At 50.4% G+C, this 20,337-nt stretch overlaps 1 protein-coding gene across 1 annotated transcript in view; it reads right to left on the bottom strand.

The window, feature by feature from the left end:
• The window catches only part of LOC141156599 (protein SSUH2 homolog), a 52,416-nt gene that overhangs the window by 2,825 nt on the left and 29,254 nt on the right, over positions 1-20,337 (bottom strand). Inside the window, exons 5-7 of the mRNA XM_073642797.1 lie at positions 8,163-8,225; positions 6,767-6,846; positions 6,418-6,510 (exon numbers count right to left, since the gene is read on the bottom strand). Of these exons, the coding sequence (XP_073498898.1) occupies positions 6,418-6,510; positions 6,767-6,846; positions 8,163-8,225 (236 nt within the window). The remainder of the gene's footprint in view (positions 1-6,417; positions 6,511-6,766; positions 6,847-8,162; positions 8,226-20,337) is intronic.

Raw genomic sequence — 20,337 nt, 5'->3', positions numbered from 1 at the left:
GGCAACTGCATTTCAAATAACAACCCCCCCCCAGCAGAAAGCAGTGTAAAAAAATAGAGATGAAAATGTAAATAAGAATGGAAGTGGAAAAATTTGTGAAAGTGATGTGAATGGTGGCAATGGAGTGAATGGTGCGAGTGGTGTGAATGGTGTCTGTGACAATGGTGTTGGAGGGGCGGTTTCTGCTGTGGCAATGGGGGGTGTGAATGGTGTCAATGTGGCTTCTGCTGGAGAAGTGATTGGTGCCAGCACGGGGACTCCTTCTAGTGGGAATGGTGAGGCTGAGGTAAGAGAAGTGGAGATGGTTGACTGTGAGGTTGAGGGTTCAGGGAATTTAGGGGCTGGTCCATCACCCCCCTTCGCCTGCAGGCACCAATAGTTATGCGGCTGCTGCCAGTGGGGTTCTAGAGGGGTCTTCCTCATCTCCGGACCCAGGGAATGATGCTTTTCGCCGCCGTTTCCCGGAGGCCCTCAAAAAAAGGAAGCAAACAATCAATGTAGAGGGAAGAGAGGTGGAGTTGTCCTACTGGCTAGATAAGTTTGGTCTAGCCGCCTTCCAAGAGAAAAGAGGGGGGGAGAGACCGCGTGGTCCCTCCCGACAGCCTGGCAGGGGTTCTCCAGGAGAAATGTGGTTTGTCTTCACTGGTGGGGCGATGAGGCGTGTCCATCCAGGACAAATGTGGTGAAGCTCCTTATGAAGATGGATTTCAGGGCTATTGACATCTTTGCTCTGATACATCCTTTTGGGACCTCCACCTTTGATATCAGCCTTGTTCAGCCGGAGGGCTTGGAGCTCTTTTGGTCGAACTATGAGCTGGTAAAAGAGGAGCCCGGCTGGCGAGGGTTTGCCGTGGAGGCAATTTCTCGCCAAAGTGGGCCGAAGAAAGTAACCGTTTTAACGTGTAACAAGTCTCTCTTTTGCATCGACATAATGACCTGGTTGAATCTGCACGGCGAGGTTGTGGAGGTCCCTAAGAAGAATCGGGACGATTTTGGCATCTGGTCAGGGGGCTGGACCTTCATGGTGAAGTTGAAGCGTTCAGGGGGCACTGTCACCCACATCCCTTCCTCGGCTTTCCTGGGAAAGGATCGGATTCTGGTCTTCTATCAGGAGCAGCTGAAAGTCTGCCACAGGTGCGGTGATCCTCGCCACTTCAGCTTAAGGTGCAGAAATGTGCCTTGTGTGGTAAGGTGGTGAAGAAATGTGCCTTGTGTGGTAAGGTGGTGAAGAAATGTGCCTTGTGTGGTGGGTCACCTCGCCGCGTCCTGTGGCGTCATTCAATGTCACCTGTGTTATCTATGTCACCCGTTCAACCGCTTCCCTCGTTCCTTCTCTAATGCCATGGCTGGCCGGGTGGAGGCGAGCCGCGAGGAAGTTTCTGGCAGTGCAACTTCTGCTGAGGTTGGAGGTGGCAGTGGGGGAGGAGCTGAAGGGCCGGTGATGAATGGCAGGGCTAGGGGCTCCTCTTACCATTGGAGGCAGGCAAGGCATCAGGAGGGCAGGGGGCAGGAGGAGCCTTGGGAAACGGGTAACGGCTGCCCCCTCCTCTGAGGCGACAGCCCAGGTCACTGAGGCCCCGGGGGAGGAAGTGGTGAATGAGGAGGTCAGACGGATGGAGAAAGAGAGGAGGTGGCTGATCTCTCAGATGCCTCCCAATATGAAAGTTTTGATGAGGACGGAGGGGAACAGCCGAAAGAAATGGTTGACAAGGGTACCAAGAGTGCCAAAAGTGAGGAAAAAGAAGGGAGGTGAAAAATCTTCTTCCCTGACCAAGGTGCCTAGGGAAGGTCCCGCCGACTCCCCTCTGACCCTCCCCCTCTTCGACCGGTTCCAAGCCCTTGACAACCCTGCTGAGACGGGGGTCAGGGTGAGGTTCTGGAGGTAACATCGGGAGGGTCTTTGGGAGGGGGCGGGGTCCCTTCTTATCTGCAGGTGTGTCTTCCTCAAGAGGTGAGCCAACCCAGAGTCCGGAGATGAGAAAGAGGTGGGAGGGATGGATACATCGGTCTTTCTGAAAAGAAGAGGGGGGGCTTCATCGTACAGAGATGAACATGCTAGGAAAATGAGTGGGGTGAAGAAAAATGCCATCTAACTTGATCACTCATGATGGCGGCACCCACCCCGTTGACTGTGGCGTCCATTAATATCGCTAGTATAAAGTCTGATGCGGCTAGATTTGCGGCCTTTGATTTTCTCACCTGATTTGAGGCTGAAACAATGGCGTACCGCCAATGGCGGCAGGCCACGCGACTTCGATGGGGCCCGTGAGCCGGGGGCCCCGAAGCAGCGGGGGAACAAAGAGGATAAGTGAGTTTTGTATTTACCCTATATACTTGAGTATAAGCCAAGTAAAGCCCCCCTTGGATTATACTCGATTATATAGAAATTTCGTTGGTGGATAGTGGGGGGGGGGGGATTGTGGTGGCAGAGGAGCAGTGCCTGTAGCTAAAGGGAAATTAATATTCCCTCTTCTCCACTCCCATGGGCGTGGAGAAGAATGAAAATTCATTCTCTTTAATAGCAGGCACAGGGGAGCGCTGAGCCGCAGCTCCTGCTGACAGTGCCCGCTACTAAAGAGAATGCATAGTCACTCCTCTCCACGCACATAGTCCCGGCATGGAGAGGAGTGAATATGCCGGCAGCTCACCTCGGAGTCTGAGAGCGCATGTTGCTCAGATGCGGACATGAGCTGCTGGCAGACAGGACGCAGCGCTGGAGCAGAGGTGAGGAAGGAAGGTGTGAAGAAACGGAACCAGGGGGGCCCCGCAGAATCCCGCTGTTGCCGATTCTTGTGGAGGATCCACACCCGGCCACCCGCCTGACGTCACACTACGCCAGACGGAGCACGTGATACGGATCTATCCTTTGCACCAACGTGACGTTTCGCACCCCCTTAAGGACACGTAAGGTCACATTGGTACAGTTCTACATCGTCACCTCCTGTCTATACGGGTACAGAGAGGCACCAGGGAGTGAGAAAAGGTGGTCCACTCAGTCACTAATGTGGCCCCACACTCACTCACACCCATGACAGGCTGAGAGTCTCTTTCATTACTCCAGTGAAGCAGAGCCTTGTCGGCCTGGTAGAGAGGCCACCAGTCTCTCTTTGATATAGCAGACTTATATCGGGCTAGAAACCAGCCCGGTAGCGTGTTCGTTGGACCGAACAACAGACGTAAGGTTCGGGGGTCGAGATAAAAGAACAGCCCAAGATTAAATTATATATTTAATCGCCATAAGGGCTCACTAAACGATCTACTATATACATACCGGTTATACATACACAGTGGTCAGAGTTGCAAATACAAAAGTATGGTACAACAAGAATAAGCAGATCTTAAATTTAATTACCAGTTTAGATGGAAAGCCTGGCTTGTGGGGGAAGGGCTACCACATGGGGAGGATTTAGGCCCTCACTCGGTTGCTGGACTTGTCCCACACATCTTGATGTCACGGGCTCCCCAGGAACAAAGAAAGTGGGAGTTGACCTGCAGGAGTTTTTAAACTCTCTGGGTCACTCCCAGGGCTGGACCTAACTCTCCACCCCCTGGTCTAAGCTTGCTACCATCTCCCGAAACCAAAATGGGCTACAATTCCTTACTGGATGCCCCTAGGGAGCCGGTTCTGGAGCCATCGGATCCAGCTGGGCCCCTGCTGCGTGTGGAGACCAAAAACACTGGTCCTAGGAGTTTCCAAAAGGCTAGAGCGGGTATCTCCTTGTCCTTACACGCTAGATTGGGTTGGGATGCAGTCTGGCATTCGCTATCTTCCCCTGAGCTAGAAAATTCATTTTGTGAAGAGCTGGGATATCACAACTCGGTATTGAAATATAGTACCTTACACAATAGAGCACATGTTGTGGACAAAGGAAGGGACACCTGTCAGCAGCTGCAGCTGCCGGGTGGGGTGGGGGGAATTTCTCAACCCATTTTGCTCCTTCACCCCCTCCCTTTGCCTTACTGCAAAGGTGTTCAAAAGAGTCGGATTACACCGTGCATGGAGATCTCTTTAAAAACAGCCAAACAGGTCACAGTGATTGACATGGATTATCTTGCATTTTCTTTACACCTCTCCCCTTTAGAGGGCCCTAGGGGGCAGCACCACTTGGTGCCCATCCGCAACCTCCCCTTGTCGGGATAAGCCATTTGCATTGCCTTGTTCTCGGCCCTTTTTGTGGCGAATGGCGAAGTGGTACTGCTGGAGCGCGAGGCTCCAGCGTAACAGCCTCCCATTCGTCCCGGATATGGTGTGTAACCAGCTGAGGGTGTTGTGGTCTGTTTCCACGGTGAACTGGCGTTCGTACAAGTATGGCTGCAGACGCTGCAGGGCCCTTACAATTGCCAGACATTCCTTCTCCATCATGGAATAGGCCACTTCCCTCAGCAGGAGCTTCCGGCTCAGATACAAAACGGGGTGTTCATGGCCCGTTGTGTCGACCTGGCTGAGCACAGCACCGAGGCCAAAGTCACTGGCGTCGGTCTGCACTACAAACGGCCACGTGAAGTTGGCTGCCTGTAGTACAGGGGAGCTAGACAGGGCAGTCTTCAGAGCCCTGAAGGCCGTCTCACAGTCATTTGTCCAATCGACTATGGAGGGCAGTTTCTTCTTGGTGAGGTCCGTCAGGGGCTTCGCCAGGCTACTATAGTGGGGGACGAACCTCCTATAGTACCCTGCGGTGCCCAGGAAGGACGTGGCCTGGGGGTGGGTCAGGATGCGATGGCATCCACCTTCCCGGGCTCTGGCATCAGAGCTCCCCCACATACCCGGTGTCCCAGGTAGTGGACTCGACTCATACCCAGCTGGCACTTTTCCAGCTTAAGGGTCAAGCCTGACCGTTGAATCCGCCCGAGGACCTGCGCCAGATGCTCTAGGTGATCCTCCCAGGTGGGACTGAAGATGGCAGTGTCATCCAGGTACGCGGCCACGTACCTCTCGAGTCCCTTGAGCAGCATGTTGACCATCTGCTGAAAAGTGGCAGGGGCATTCTTCATGCCGAAGGGCATCACCGTGGACTTGTACAGTCAAAATGGGGTGATAAAGGTAGAGCGTTCCTGTGCCTCGGGGATCAGGGGAATCTGCCAATATCCCAGACTCAGATCCATGGTGGTCAGGTACTTAGCCCTGGCCAGCTGATCGAGCAGGTCATCGATGAGCGGCATTGGGTACTCATCGGTGACCGTGACAGCGTTGAGCCCCCTGTAGTCCACGCAGAACCGGGTTGTCTTTCTTTGGGACCAGGACTACAGGCAAGGCCCAAGTACTGCTGGAAGGTTGGATGACCCCCAGCTTCAGCATCTCATCAATCTCCTGGCGTATGTGCTGCTGTACTTACAGGGAGACCCGATATGCTGAACACCGGATTGGGGGGTGATCCCTGGTGTCCACGTGATGGACAGCCGAATCTGTCCTTCCGGGCTTGTTGCTGAACAAATCCCGGAATGGGTGCAGGGTTGCCCACAGCTGGGACCGTTGGTCCGATAACAGCTGGTGTCAAACCTCCACGTCCTCGATGGTCCCACCCACCATGGCCTGGGAGAGCATGTCCGGGAGGGTCTCCACCTCTCCCTCCTCTGGCAGGTTGCACACGGGAAGGGACCAGTATCCACACCTTTTGACCCACCCAGTAGGTCCTCTCACAAGCATTCTGGTCGTACCATCGCTTCTTGCCTGGGCTCGTGTCATATTGTTGTGCACCAGCTGCGCCAAGGCCTGCATTTTGTCACGGAAGCGCACAACATATTCAATGACTGACACTCCAGGGGTGGCTAAGTCCCCTTCCCAGACCTGTTTCACCAGAGTCAGAGGGCCCCGCACACGCCGGCCGTATAGGAGCTCAAAGGGGGAGAACCCCGTTGAGGCCTGTGGAACTTCCAGGTAGGCAAATAGCAGGTGTGGGAGGTACTGCTCCCAGTCGCGCCCCTGGGAGTCGACCAACATCTTAAGCATCTGCTTCAGGGTGACGTGCACTGTGCCCCCTGACTCCTCGGGCATGCGCAAAGCGCCGCTCACATAGAGCGCGCTATGCTTCATCCCGGCTAGTCTCTCCGTGCTCTGCGCCTCAGGAATCTGTTGCGCAGGTGCCGGGGAGTCACTGTCGTTTCCCGGCGCCTGCATAATGGAGCCCTGCGGCACAGAGCACAGACAGACGGGGCCGGGAGGGAGCAAAGCGTGCTCTATGTGAGCTCTATGTGAGCAGTGCTTTGCGCATGCCCGGGGAGTCAGGGAGCACAGTGCCCTGTGACGTGCAGGGGAGGGGGGAATATGATAAATTAATCACGTAGGCGGGGATTTGGGGGATTAATAAATAGTTAGACGGGGATTTCTTGGCGTCCCCCGGATGCCAAGCATGTACAAAACAGGGTAGATAAAAACACTTTTCTCTGCAATCAAACCTCTACTATATAACATAGTCTTACCATTTTATTTTAATTTGTAAGTACTGTAGGAGTTTTCCTTTACTGCCGCATACAAGACAGAGCATGTGTCCAGAACCTCTGCATGCAAAACATCTGCAGATAGAGAACAGAAGGCAATAGCTACACAATGCGTCCTATATGTTATCATTTGTCTGTATGGGGGGTTAATGACATGATTCATTCTCTATATGAATAGGTGTTGCAGCTAAATATGATTACCATGCAATTTATCATAAAGCAAAGCAGAATGATATCTCTCATGTGCAACTAGTTGCCATTTACAGGATCATTCATACTGATACTGTATATTCAGATATTAGCAGATGTTTCCCATTAGTTTTACACTTACATTGCTTGTCCTAATTGAAAACAAGGCCAGCAAGGTCCACCAAAAAAGCACCCACTTCCACCACAGTATTGGCAAGGTCTCTGCATAGTAAAGGAAACAATGTGTCCAATTCATTATTGCATTTGTCCTTTTTTCTTCTTCTAGTTTTTGGTGTTTTTTTGTTTTTTTTTCAAGTTTGCCATTGCAGCCGTGGTTTTTTGTTTCCAGATGTCTTCAGCTGATTCATCAATTGCGACTTTTTTTAAAAGTAGAAATAGACTCTACTCCAACTTTGAAGTGATTTTGTGTACCCCAAATATTTTGTCTTAAAATTTTTTTTTTTTTTGCGCTAACAAAGTTGCAAAACAATTTAAAGACAATAATAAAGGCCCTGATTAATGATTTGTATTCTTACGTTACTTTTCTTTTTTGTCTTGCCGTATTCTTTGCCATTTTTTGCACCAAATTCTTCAAAATGTTGCATGCAGTTCACGAATTTTGAGCAAAATCAAAGATCATCTTCATTTTGTCTTTCACAATTTTTTGTGATTTTTTTTTTTTTTGCAATATGTTGCAAAAAAATGCACATTTTTTTTATGAGAATTATCAGCGTAGAATGGATTTTTGATATGCGCTGCTGATTTAACACAATCTGAATGATCCCAGGAAAAAGTGGTTTAATATTAACTCAATTCAGAGTTCACCTGAGTCCTTCTTCAGGACTACCACAGAGGTCATCGCGTCGACATTAAACCATTTATTCCTCAGATCATTTGGATTGTGTTAAATCAGAAGCGTATATCAAAAATCCACTCTACCCTTATAATGCTCTAAAAACACTCATGGACATTGCAGCAACTGAGGTTTTTGCTTCATCACTGGTTGTGTCTTACACAACCCGTTCAGGTGAGCTTATACCTTTTTTTTGGATAAGACCCTATTACGCTGTTGCATTTTTTTTCTGGCATACATAAAATCACTCTATGGGGGACTGTACATGGTCAACATATTTTGTGACTTTTCGAAAACTTGGTAATGGTAAAGTAGGCAAAAACATATGGAAACCCTAAACTCTGCCTGCAATGGCGAACATAAAAAAACAACAACAACAACAGGCGAATACATAGAAAATAGACTTAAAAAGGTGCAAAATTATATGACGAATAAGATGCAAATGAAAAAGTGCAAATGTAATAATGAGTTGAGCTGAAGAACATTTTTTTTATTTTGTACAAAATTTATAAATCGTGCGTACTATTTTGTATGAATTAGGAGCAATAAATGTATGCAAATACCAAAAGATAAAAGAAGAAAAATGGCTTCAAAAAGTCGCAAATGATGAACAGGGCCCAATACCTTTATACATTATGATAATAACATCCTGAATGATGTGCAGTCTCCTCTGCATGTTACTTACCTTCCCTTTTCCAATGCAACCTCTGCAAGGGAGCCTTCCCTGACCGCTACAACAGAGACAGATCTGTGGAAATGAAAGGCAGCTGGAGATAAGCTGATAAATAACCCAATAGTGGATGGAAAGATGGGACTGGAACTATTACTTCATCACCCTCTCCATTTACTTCTTCCTGGACAGGAGTCAAGATGAGCGAAACCATTCTAAACTCATTAAATGGGAAAACTCTTATTTGGGATTCGACTTGTCGCAATTGCAACAAAAAAAGTGGCCAGCAAAGGCTAAAAGACCCAATAATTAGTGATGGGTGAGCACTGAAATGCTCGGTACTCGAATCGAGCAGGTCAGGAGCACGGACGGGCTCGACTCTTGTACCGAGTATAATAGAAGTCAATGGGAAACTCAAGCATTTTTCTGGAAGACCCTCTCAAGAGGACAGGGGGGCAGGAACATCATTGAAATGTATGGAAACAGCATGGGGAAGACCCCTGGAAACATCTCTGACTGCCAGGTCGCTGATGGGAACAATGTTGTCAGAGTATTACGCCACTTTTACGGACTGACAATGAAACATAAAAAAACGAAGCTAAAATGGATTTTTACAGGAGAAAGTGTTAAGAAACATATAAGGCAAAATTAACCCTTTAGTGACGGAGCCAATTATGTCCTTAAGGACCAAGCCAAATTTTACAATTCTGACCATTGTCACTTTATGAAGTAATTACTCTGGAACGCTTCTCCGGATCCCCCTGATTCTGAGATTGTTTTTTTCGTGACATATTGTACTTCATTGTAGCGGTAAAATTTCTTTGATATGACTTACGTTTATTTGTGAAAAAAAATGGAAATTTGACGAAAATGTAGCAATTTTCAAACTTTGAATTTTTATGCCCTTAAACCAGAGAGAGATGTCACACAAAATAGTTACTAAATAACATTTCCCACATGTCTACTTTACATCAGCACAATTTTTGCAACAAAGTTTTTTTGTTAGGAAGTTCTAAGGGTTAAAATTTGACCAGCGATTTCTCATTGTTCCAACAAAATTTACAAAACCTTTTTTTTTAGGGAGCACATCACATTTTAAGTGACTTTGAGGGGTCTACATAACAGAAAATACTCAAAAGTGACACCATTCTAAAGACTGCACCCCTCAAGGTGCTCAAAACTACATTCAAGAAGTTTATTAACCCTTCACGTGCTTCACAGGAACTGAAGTAACGTGGAAGGAAAAAATGAACATTTAACTTTTTTTCACATTGTCTTTTCAGAGAGGAAGAGGACTAGAACTCTAGCGCCACCTACAGGAAGTAGCGATCCTAAAAGTCAATAATGATCCTTTAGGCTGCGTTCCCAGTATGCGTTTTTCAAGCATTTTTGCTACATAATTTCCGAAGCGAAAATGCTTAAACGCTTGGTAATACGTGCCCCATGGTCCCCAATGATAATCTGCATGTGCTGTGCACATGCTGCGGAAATGTCTGCTGCGGATTATCATTGCAGAAAAATCCGCCGCATGTCCATTATTTTTGCGGATACGCGGCTTAATCGCCGCCATTAACTTGCATTGAATCGCTTAATATCCGCATGAGTACATGTGCACATGCGGATATTATGCGATTCAATGTGCGGATGGTACCCGGGTATGGAGAAGAGGAGACTCTCCTCCAGACCCGGGTACCATAGTACCTGTAGTAAAAAAATAGTTAAAATAAAAAAAAAACATTATACTTACCTTCTAATGCCCCCCTGTCGCCTCAGCTATGCGTTCTGGCTCCCCGGCGGTTCACAATGGTGTAAAAAGACCTTCCATGACGTCATTTAGTCATGTGACAGGTCACGCGACCGCTGACGTCGGCGGTCGCGTGACCTGTCACACAACTAAATGACATCATGGAAGGTCCTTTTACACCACCGCAAGCCACCAGGGAGCCAGGACGTATCGCTAAGGAGACCGGGGGCCATCGTAAAGTGAGTATAATGGGTTTTTTTTATTATTTTTTACCATTTTTATTCTTTTTTTAACTATTTACTTGGTCACACTATATAAATCCATGCTGGTTGCATGGATTTATATAATGTGACCAAGTTATCAAGCACTTTTCCAAGTGATGCTAAAATCGCTTGGAAAAGCGCTTGATAACCCGTATGCGAAAATGCATGCAAAAGTGCTTGACAAACGCTTCTACCTGGCAGGAAAAACACATGTAAAATCCGCATACGTTTTTCCTGCCAGAGAGATGCAGAAAAAATCCGGAGCAATTCTGCTCCGTGGGCACTTAGCCTTAACGAGCCTTATCACATGACTTAGGATAAAAGCCAAGACCAGAAACTCAATTTGCAGACACTGTGTTTCGGGGTACTGCCCCTCGTTAGTGCAAAGTGTGAGTTCTGGTTTGGCTTGATGAGAGGCATCAGACCATTATCTAGGGGTAATATTTCTCCTTGTGCAAGAAGAAATATTACCCCTAGATACCGGTCTAACTTTATTCACAAAAATGTTACTTCAGACCCCAATTTTTTTTTTTTTTTGCAAGGGTAACAGGAGAAAATGAACCACAAAATTTGTTGTGCAATTGCACCTGAGCATGTCGATACTCCATATGTGGGGGGAAAACCACTGTTTGGGTGCACAGCAGGGATCGGAGGGAAGGAGTGTAACACGGGTACTTTAGATGCAGTGACACAGAAACACAGAGCAGCCAATACGGGGTTAATAAACAGGGGAGGTTTATGATAACTGGGTTCTTTCTCCACCCAGGGAATAACAGGGGAAAATATGGGGGAAAAACAAGGGAAGTAGCAGGTAAAAGTCTATTACTGACAGTTCACAGTTTAACTAGATGTAGCAGAGTCGAACCGATTGTAATCGACAGTTTTTACACTTAGCTGACTCTTATCCTCCACAAGGCAGTTGCCAGCTGATGCCGGTGTTGATTTCTTCAGGCTTCCCCGCCCAAACAATGCTCCATCTTCTGCCGGTAGCGGGCGGTCTCCGGTTTTACCCGCTGAGCCCCTAGTCCATAACACGGCACCTCACGTGCTCGGCTTCACGGACCCTGCGTCTCTTCTCCCTCTAGTCGGCTCCGGTCCACTGCACTCGGATCTTGCTCCAAGTACTGTAGCCAGGAGCCTGGACCCTCTCACACTGCTCTGCTGAGCAGGACCCAGCTCCGCTTTCCCGCACAAACGTCCTCGTCTTTTCCTCTCCCTAGCCACGCCACCAGATCCTTGGTCACCTGACCTCCCAGCTCTCACTCTGGACACGCCCACAGCTTCCCAGTCACCTGACTCCGGTGCTCGTAGTCTGTCTTCCCCCTGCAACCAGAGGTACGGCCCCGGCAGTTCCGGATCCCTTGCTCTGAAAGCACTTATACCCCGGTCTTCCCCCTTACAGGAGCACTGTTTGACTTTTTGAATGCAAAATTGGCTGGAATCCAGAGCGGATGCTATGTCATGTTTGGAGAGCCCCTGATGTTCCTAAACAGTAGAAACCCTCCCATTTTGGAAACTAGACCCCTCAAGGAACTTATCTAGATGTGTGGTGAGCACCTTGAACCCCCAGGTGCTTCACAGAAGTTTATAATATAGAGCTGTGAAAATAAAAAATCTAACTTTTTCCACAAAAATTATCTTTTAGACCAAATTTTTTTATTTACACAAGGGAAAGAGAAGAAAATGGAACCCAAAAATTGTTGTGCAATTTCTCTTGAGTATGCTGATAGCCCATATGTGGGGAAAAAACATTGTTTGGGAGCAAGGCAGGGCTTGGAAGGGAATTCAAAAGTGTGACTTTTTGAATGCAAAATTTGATGGAATTGAGAGCAGACGCCATGTCGCGTTTTGAGAGCCCCTGATGTGCCTAAACAGTGGAATCCCCTCACATATGACAAGTGATGAGCGAGTATGTTTTGTTAACCCTTTCGCCGAGTATGCTCGGCCAAGCACCGAGTAGTTACAGCTGCTCAGTGATATGTTCGAATCACTCATGTGTGCATGATTTGCAACTGTTTGACAGTTTGAATACATGTGAGGAATGTGTAAGAAATAGACATTCCTCACATGTATTAAAGCTGTCAAACAGTCGCAAATCATACACACGGGAGTGATTCAAGCATATCACCGAGCAGATGTAACTACTCGGTGCTCGGCCGAGCATATTCAGCGAAAGGGTTAACAAAACATATTCGCTCATCACTATATATGACCCCATTTTGGAGACTGCACCCCTCAAGGATTTTATCAAAGGGTATAGTGAGCAATTTGAACCCAGAGGTACGACACAGAATTTGTTAACAATAGGTCGTCATATTGAATATGTTGTCATTATTAGTGTTGAGCACAAGTGCTCACTACTTGAGTTTGCATCGGGTACTCGGGTATGCACCGAGTATCACAAGTGCTCAATTGACATGCTAGACACCCCAAATATCCATGCAGGGATTGCCCGTGTATGGCAGGCAATCTCCACGTGTTTTTAATTTTTTTTTTGTATAACAGCCGCAAAACATGCAGGGCGGGGACTCGAACATGTCACTAGAGCACTCGTGATACTTGGTGCATACCCGAGCACCCGATGCAAACTCAAGTAGCGAGCACTTGCGCTCAACACTAGTAGTCATATCACCATCATTTTTTTTCTTTACTTTTGAAGAAATCCCAAGCCCAACCCTAACACAACCCCAACCCTAACACAACCCTAACCCTAACCCTAACACAATCCTAACCCCAACCCTAACACAATCCTAACCCTAACACTAATCCTAACCCTAACCCGAACACAACCCTAGCCCCAACCCTAACCCTAACTGCAAAGAATGGAAAAAAATATTTTTTTATTTTATAATTTTTATTTAACTAAGGGGGTGACAAAGGGGAATTTGATTTACTATTGATCACAGTGATCAAAAGGAACCAATAGGCAAAATTCCCTATTGTTGTTGGGTATCGGCTGGCAGATCTCGGTGGACGCATTGCGCATGCGCCTGCCATTTTTTTTCCCAGGAGAATGACAAAGGGCCGGAGGACGGCGGAGGTACCGGGTGGGCTCAGTGGGCATCATTTCTCTCCTGACATATATATTGACTTGCCCCCTGGGCCGTGGGGCACTCGAGACCGGACTTCAGGGCAATGCTGGGAGTAGTAGAGGCATATATGTTTTAGGTAATGTCCGACTACGCCACCCGTGGATTGCGGCTATTATGAACCGCCGCTGCGAGGCAGTCCCTTGAGGCTGATGGTGTGTGCAGCTGAGATCGTATAACTCCCCACGGGAAGAGTGTAGCCCCAGGGCAGTGTAGTAGATGGTGGGGGTGATGGTGCAGGGAGCCCCAGTACTGTTAGTGCTGGCAAAGTAAGAAGCACAAAGACTTCATGTTGCAGCCCAGGGTCTTTTACTCACAGTTCATATACTCCAAGCCACTTCGGTACCGGTAGTGACTGCCCAAGCCGTGATGTGTCCACCATGCGAGGGGCTCGGTCAACCCCCAGGCAATTCCGGAGTATGGCACAGGACTCCCTTCTTTCCTTCCTCTGGCTTGTGCCCCACCAGTGACCAAGCTTTTGTCCAGCTGCCGCGGATCTATGCGGGTAAAAGTGGGCCCCGTTTCCCGCTATCCTATATGGTGCCTTCCTAGCAAGGTTTAGCAGGGGGTCGCACCAAGTGATGATCACGACCTCCGGTTCTTGGCTGAGGATTATTTGCCTCCACCAACTTGGGATCCCGTACCCTTTTCTTGCCTGACCCGTCACCAGATTTCACGTTAGTCCTTGGGGTCCCTTCTGCCTTTTTGTTTCTGAGCCCTTCTACACTTTGGGTACTTCTCTTCCTTTTCCATTCCTTTCTGTTTCTGTTCCTTTCTGTTTCTGTTCCTTTCTCCTGGCTCCGGCCTTCACCCTAGGCCTGCCTTTGAGCAGGGCTCCTACAGAGCCTCCGCTCCCTGTCTTCTCCTCTCACTGACTGAACTGAACTAAGATGGTGCCCACCTTTTATACCTTCCCCTAGAGTGTGAGCTCAGGTGACCAGCAACCAATGAGCTCCTACCTATGCTCAGAAACCGTCCCCTTCTGCTCCTAAATCACTGGGTATTCCTCCCCCCTCCCCACTCCAGCCAGGGACATGGTCTGTCGTGCCTGCATTACTGTTTAAATGGGAGCACCATTGAGCTGTCCCCCGGAAATGGGGTGTGTGTGATGCATGCAGCTAACTGAGCCCTGGTCCATACTCCATCCTTACCCGGCAGTGGAATATCACACCTCTGGCAGAGGTGCAATACCCCTGTAGCGGCTGAACCCTCGGGGCGCTACAATATCATGTCAGAGGAAAGAGAGAAATCATTGTAACCGTAGGCACACTTTTTTTTTTTTTCGTGATCGCCGTTATTCACTGAACATAAAATCAGCCAATGTGCCAGACTGCCAACAGCCAAGACTTCCCTGTCCCCACCTGGAGGATGACTCTCCATCTCCTCCTCCCTCTTCTCCTCCTCCTCCTCTTCAGCACATTTACGCTGAACAGAAATAGACGAGATGAAGCTGGTGTGGATAGTACCATCTGTAGCGTAGGCAATCATCTCCTGTTCCTCTTCCTCTCCAGTCTTCTCCTCCTCATTATTACCCAATCTGCGCTGAGAAGATGAGATGAGGCTGGGTTGGGTAATATCACCCCGTGTATTTTCTTCTCCCATCTCCACCTGGTCGACATGCAATATTTCCTCTTTAATTGTGAGCAGTGAGCATTTCAGTAGACAGAGAAGTGGGATTGTGATGCTGATTATGGCGTTATCGCTGCTCACCATCTTGGTCGATTCAGCAAAATTTTGTAGAACCTAATAGATGTCAGACATCCATGCCCACTCATCAGCTCTTATGTGCGGAGGCTGACTAGAATAACGATGGGCATGTTGGGGCTGGTACTCAACTACTGCCGTCTACTGCTCACAAATCCTTGCCAACATGTGTAATGTGGAGTTCCAGCGTGTTGTCACATCGCACACCAGTCAATAAGCTGGAAGTTGCAAACGCTACTGCAGCACTGCCAGACCGACAGCAGCTGCAGCTGACTTGCGTGAATGGGCGTGCATGCGGAGTACCTTCACAAGTCCCTCAGGTAGATCAGGGTAGGTTTTAAGAAACCACTGAACCTCTAAGTTGAGCACGTGGGCCAGGCATGGTATGTGCGCGAGCTTGCCAAGCTTCACTGCCGCCACCAGGTTACGGCCATTATCACACATGACCTCGGCGGGCTGTAGGTTCAGCGGCGAGAGCCACAGATCTGTCTGGTCTGTTATACCTTTACACAACTCTGCAACGGTGTGCGGTTTGTCACCTAAACAAATTAGTTTTAGTTGAACTTGATGCCGCTTCACCGAGGCAGTGCTTCCAGCTTGTAACTGATATGGACGACCTGCTCCAAGATGACAATTCAAAGATGTAGGATGAGGAGGAGTGGATGCAGGAACTGGTGTAGGAGGTGGAGGCAATCCTGATGGACCTAGGGCCCACGATCCTCGACGTCAGTAGCACGTGTGCAATTCCTGGGTCCAATTCAGTCCCGAACTCCACAAGGTTCACCCACAGTGCCATCAGGGAAATATAGCGTCCCTGGCCACAAGCCCTTCCATGTGTCGGTCATTAGGTGGACCTTCCCAGTAATTACATTGGTCATGGCACGGGTAATGTTATGGGTCACGTACTGATGTGTGGCGCCCCTGAGGGTTCGGTCGCCACAGGGATACTGCATCTCTTTAATGAGGTGTGGTATCTCTCCTTCGAGGTAAGGATGGTGCAGCTGTCAGGACCCCACCTCTGCATTCATCACTACATCTCTCCCACCTGTAGGGGGGCTTATATGCACCAGGGTGCTGCCCCAGCCGGGATAAGTGGAGATGGGGGAACCAAAGATGGGGGAACCTAGTAGTGGGTGAGGGTGGAGGACACACTTAGAGGTTACACGTACTAAATTGATATTTAATAGTCAGCCATCTTAAGTTCAAGGTCTTTTGATTGTGATCTTCATCGCTAAATGTGGCTTTCCGCTGGAACCTGCAGTTGATGGGGACACGGTCCTCGTACTCTGGCCTTGAGTCGAGGAGCGGGCAAGGGTTAACGGCTGTCTCTACCCGGTCAAGGTCCTTACTTAAGAAGGCCTGGAGGGGAGCGGAGGAGTAAAGCTCCACAGGCAAAAGGATCCCGGAGAATACGGACGGAGCGGCATATGCCACCTGTACTCTTTATTCTGGCCTAGTCAGAGGGACTCCTGCTGCAAAAGGGGTACCGGCCCCCGATACCTGACTTTGTCACTTCATGTTTTAGTCAGGAAAGTCCGGAAGGCTCAGTGGATCCCACCGGTTAACGGACGGAGCAGAGTCGCCACCCGTACCCTTGTTCTGTGCATACACCAGAGGGAGACCCGGCCTTACCACACGTAGTACACCCGGACAGGAGAGGACTTAGTAAGAAGTCTAGGAACACTCTGGTGCGGGGTCCTGACCAAAGCACCTGAACTACCTGGAGGTTGTCGGACCCCCGGACCTGGTGGCCGCAGAGCGCCGTGAGGAGCAGGGAGAAGCCTTGCAGCTGCATGTGACGCGCCCCCTGGGCCATATTCTTTAGTGGGAATATCCGGAGCCGGATCAGATGGGGGTTGTAGTCTTCCGAGTGGCTGTGACCCGGTCCGTGCCCAGGGTGTCAAACTAAGTTGTATGTGGCAGTCCTTACTGATGTTACTAAAGTTCTTTATGTCGACTACGCCACCCGTTGTATTGCGGTCACTATGGCCGCCGCTGCAGCAGGGTCCGCTGAGGCTGATGGTGTTGGTGCAGCTTTTGATAGTATAACCCCCAACGGGTGGGGTATAGCCTCAGGGGGTCAGGTGCAGAGGATGGGGGTTGTGGTGGTGCAGCGTAGATGTAAAATGAAGACAGAGTCGGGTTGTGCAGTTTAGGGTATTTACTCACTGCTGATGTTCCGGTCACTCCAGCTTCAAGTGACCACCCGAGCCGTGCTGCGTCCACCAGGTCCTGGATCCAGCCAACCCCCAAACAAGTCCGGAGCATGACCCTGAGCTCTCCTTCTGTCCTTTCCTCTGGCCGTCCCCACTAGTGATCCACCCAGGTCCAGCTCCCTCGGGCCTTCTGTTGGGAGACCCTTGGCCTTGGGTTCCCTGACCCTCCACGTGGTATGCCTTCGGGGTGGATGTGGTGGGTGGCCGTGGCAGACACTGCCCACGGCCTCCGGTCTCTGGCTAGGGTGTGCTTTTGCCCCCACCAGCTTGGGATCCGGTACCCTTTTGCCAACTCTTCACCCGCTGATGGACTTTGGGTTCTCAGAGTTCCTTTTCTGTTTCCCCCTCTGGGTCTTTCTGGCTTTCTCCTCTCTCTCTCTCTCTGGGTCTTCTCTGCTCCTCTTCCTCTGACTTCTCTGCAAAGACTCACAGACTGACTGACTGTGGCTGACTGACTGACTGTGGCTGACTGACCCTGTTCTTTGATGGTGCCCACCTTATATACACCCTCTATGTGTGAGCTCAGGTGACCAGCACCCAATGAGCTCCTATCTTTACCCAGGCTGCTCCCCCTATCTGCCCCTACACTACTTGGGATGTACCACCCCCCTCCCACTCCAGCCAGGAACAGACTCGGTCGTACCTGCACATTTCTAAGTGGGAGTACCGTCGGTCTGTTCCCCGGAAATGGGATGTGTGTAGTGCATGCAGCCTACCGAGCTCAGTTCCACACTCCATCCTTACCCGGGAGTGGAATATCACACCTCTGGGTTGAGGTGCAATACCCCTGTAGCAGCCGAATCCTCAGGGTGCTACATTCCCCCCTGGTAAATCACAGCACGTCCTCGGGCTGTAAGAACAAAACACCACAAAACATACAAATTTTTGCATAAACATATAAAACATATAAAACAACATATATTAGCATAAAACTTTTCATATAAAACTTTCTCGTCGCCTCTGGCTCCTCCTCCGGTCACTGTGCAACGTGTGACCGGGTAAAGTGCGACAGTCTTTTCTTGAAAAATGGTTTTCCTATAAAACCGGTAGGGGGCGCTTTAGGAAGCGCAACTATTTACAAAAGGGGTAATGGCCGCTCTCAGTCCTCGGCCAGGTATTAGGGAGGAATGACCGCTCTCAGTCCTCGGTCAGTGGGCTTTAAGGGTTAAATGGGTAAACAGTTCACACTTGCTGGTCCCAACGGGGACTATATTAGCAGTAACAGTTACAGTTCACGGTGCCCCGACGGGCAACTATATACAGCTTGTACTCTGCTGTACTTAACGACGGCGTCCTCCTGCTCTTTCTTTATGGTTACCTTTGGCTTCAGACCCGTCCGGGTCCTCTTGCTCTTCCTCCTCACACCGCAGCTCTTCCTCCGTCAGGCGATGCACATGGAGGGCGTAGGGTCCTTTGGCACACTTGTGCCGGGTGAAGGTGACCTCGTCCCCGATGTAAAGGTCACGACCTCTGTGTCCCTCCGGTAGGTGGGACTCAACGTCTCTCCTGGTCACGAAGACGTCGCCTAGGGTGCGGTGGTCTCGGATGAAGCCCCACCCATGCTGCATGTTAAACTTTATCACAGTCCCGGTGGTGCGGGGACTATGCGCTGCACGGGGGTCTCTCCTGGCCCGGCTCTTCTGCTCCGCGCTCCTTATCTGAGCTTGCTGTTCCCGGACCCGCCTCTCTCTCCGCTCCCTCTCGAAGACCTCGAGTTGTTGGCGGCAGCACTCAGCACGCTCCGCTGCAGCTGCCCGAGTCTCCTGAGTGAACCCCATGAGATCTTCTCCGGTGGGGTCCCACTCAAACTGGGTCTCTTCTAGCGGGGGCGAGATCCTCTTTACGGGCTTTGGAGCCGGGATCAGGGGTGCACACATGGCCCCAGCCTTCCTCTGCCGTTCCAGTTCATGATATTCCTGGGGCCAGATGAAAGGCTGCCTATCCGGGCACGTGTGTTGGTTAAACAGGTCCTCTCCCAGATGCGGCACTCTTGGTCTTATGGGCGCGGTGGTGTTAGCGCCCGGGTTGCCCGGGCCTTGCGGCCAGGCCTGGGGTATCTGGAAGGTGAAGGGCACCGTAAGGACGGCGGCACCCTGGGCTACTTGGCCCTGCGACCAGGCCGGTGGCTCCGCGGAGGTAGGGGGCGCTGTTGGTATTGCGGCGCCCGGGGGTACTAGGCCTTGCGACCAGGCTGGTGGTACTTCCTGCTTGGTCACGCTCGGGGTCGAGGCGTGTGACGTCACAGGGGTCGCGGCTCCCGTTTGAGGCCTAGTCTGCGGCGGTGACGTTGCAGCGACGGGCACGGCAGGATAGACTTCGGGCTCTGCGACGGGGAGCTGGGGCAGGTACGCGGTTTCCCGGTTTGGGGTATAGACGTCCCCTTTACCTGCCTCCACTCGTTCGGCTCCCTTCTCGGCGCCGTCTCCGGCCTTCAGTCTTCCTGCGCCATCCTCAGAGGCGGTCTGCCTCCTCGTCTCGGGTGGCGTGCTCCGCTGACAGGTCTCGGTCTGCTGGGCCATCTCACGGCTCCACTCCGCCAACGTCTCTCGCTGCACCCGGGCCAACCTCCTTGAGAGGCCCTCCAGAGCGGTCTGCGCACACTCCCGGTCTCGGGGGAGCTGTGCTAGGACCTCCACTAGGCCTAGTGGGGTCGTTGTTTCCAGCAGGCTCCTGACCAACGGGTCGGTGCTGCTCTGCTCTCCTACAGTTGTCTCCAGCAGGCTCCTGGCCAGCGGGCCGGTGCTGCTCTGCTCTCCCTCCTCTGTTTCTAGCAGGCTCCTGGCCAACGGGCCGGTGCTGCTCTGCTTTCTCGCCATCTCCGGGTAAGCTCCTCCGATACTCTTCTCCAGGCTTCTTGCCTCCGGGTGCGCTCGCTCCAGACTGCTCCAAGCGACACCCATCTTTTCTCTCTTCTTCTCAGTCCTCCCACTTCGAGGGCGGTCCCGGGGCCACTTGGTGATTGTCAGCTCCAGGGGCAGTTCTTTCACGCTGACAGACACCTCTAGCATCACAGTCTCTGTTGGTGGGGGCGGTTTCCACTTTTGGCGCCATTTTCGGTCCTGGCCCACGATGGGAGGCGGCCTCTTGCCATCCTCTGGCACGCCCATAATGGCGTCCGCTCTTCCAAGGCGGGAAACCTTTGGAAATGGCGGGAATCGTCTACCAGTGGCGGGA

This window comes from Phyllobates terribilis, unplaced genomic scaffold, assembly GCF_046119375.1.
Source record: "Phyllobates terribilis strain yellow unplaced genomic scaffold, ASM4611937v1 Scaffold_8__6_contigs__length_399053987, whole genome shotgun sequence".
Lineage (NCBI taxonomy): Eukaryota > Metazoa > Chordata > Amphibia > Anura > Dendrobatidae > Phyllobates > Phyllobates terribilis.
This window is presented reverse-complemented; position numbering and strand designations above follow the sequence as displayed.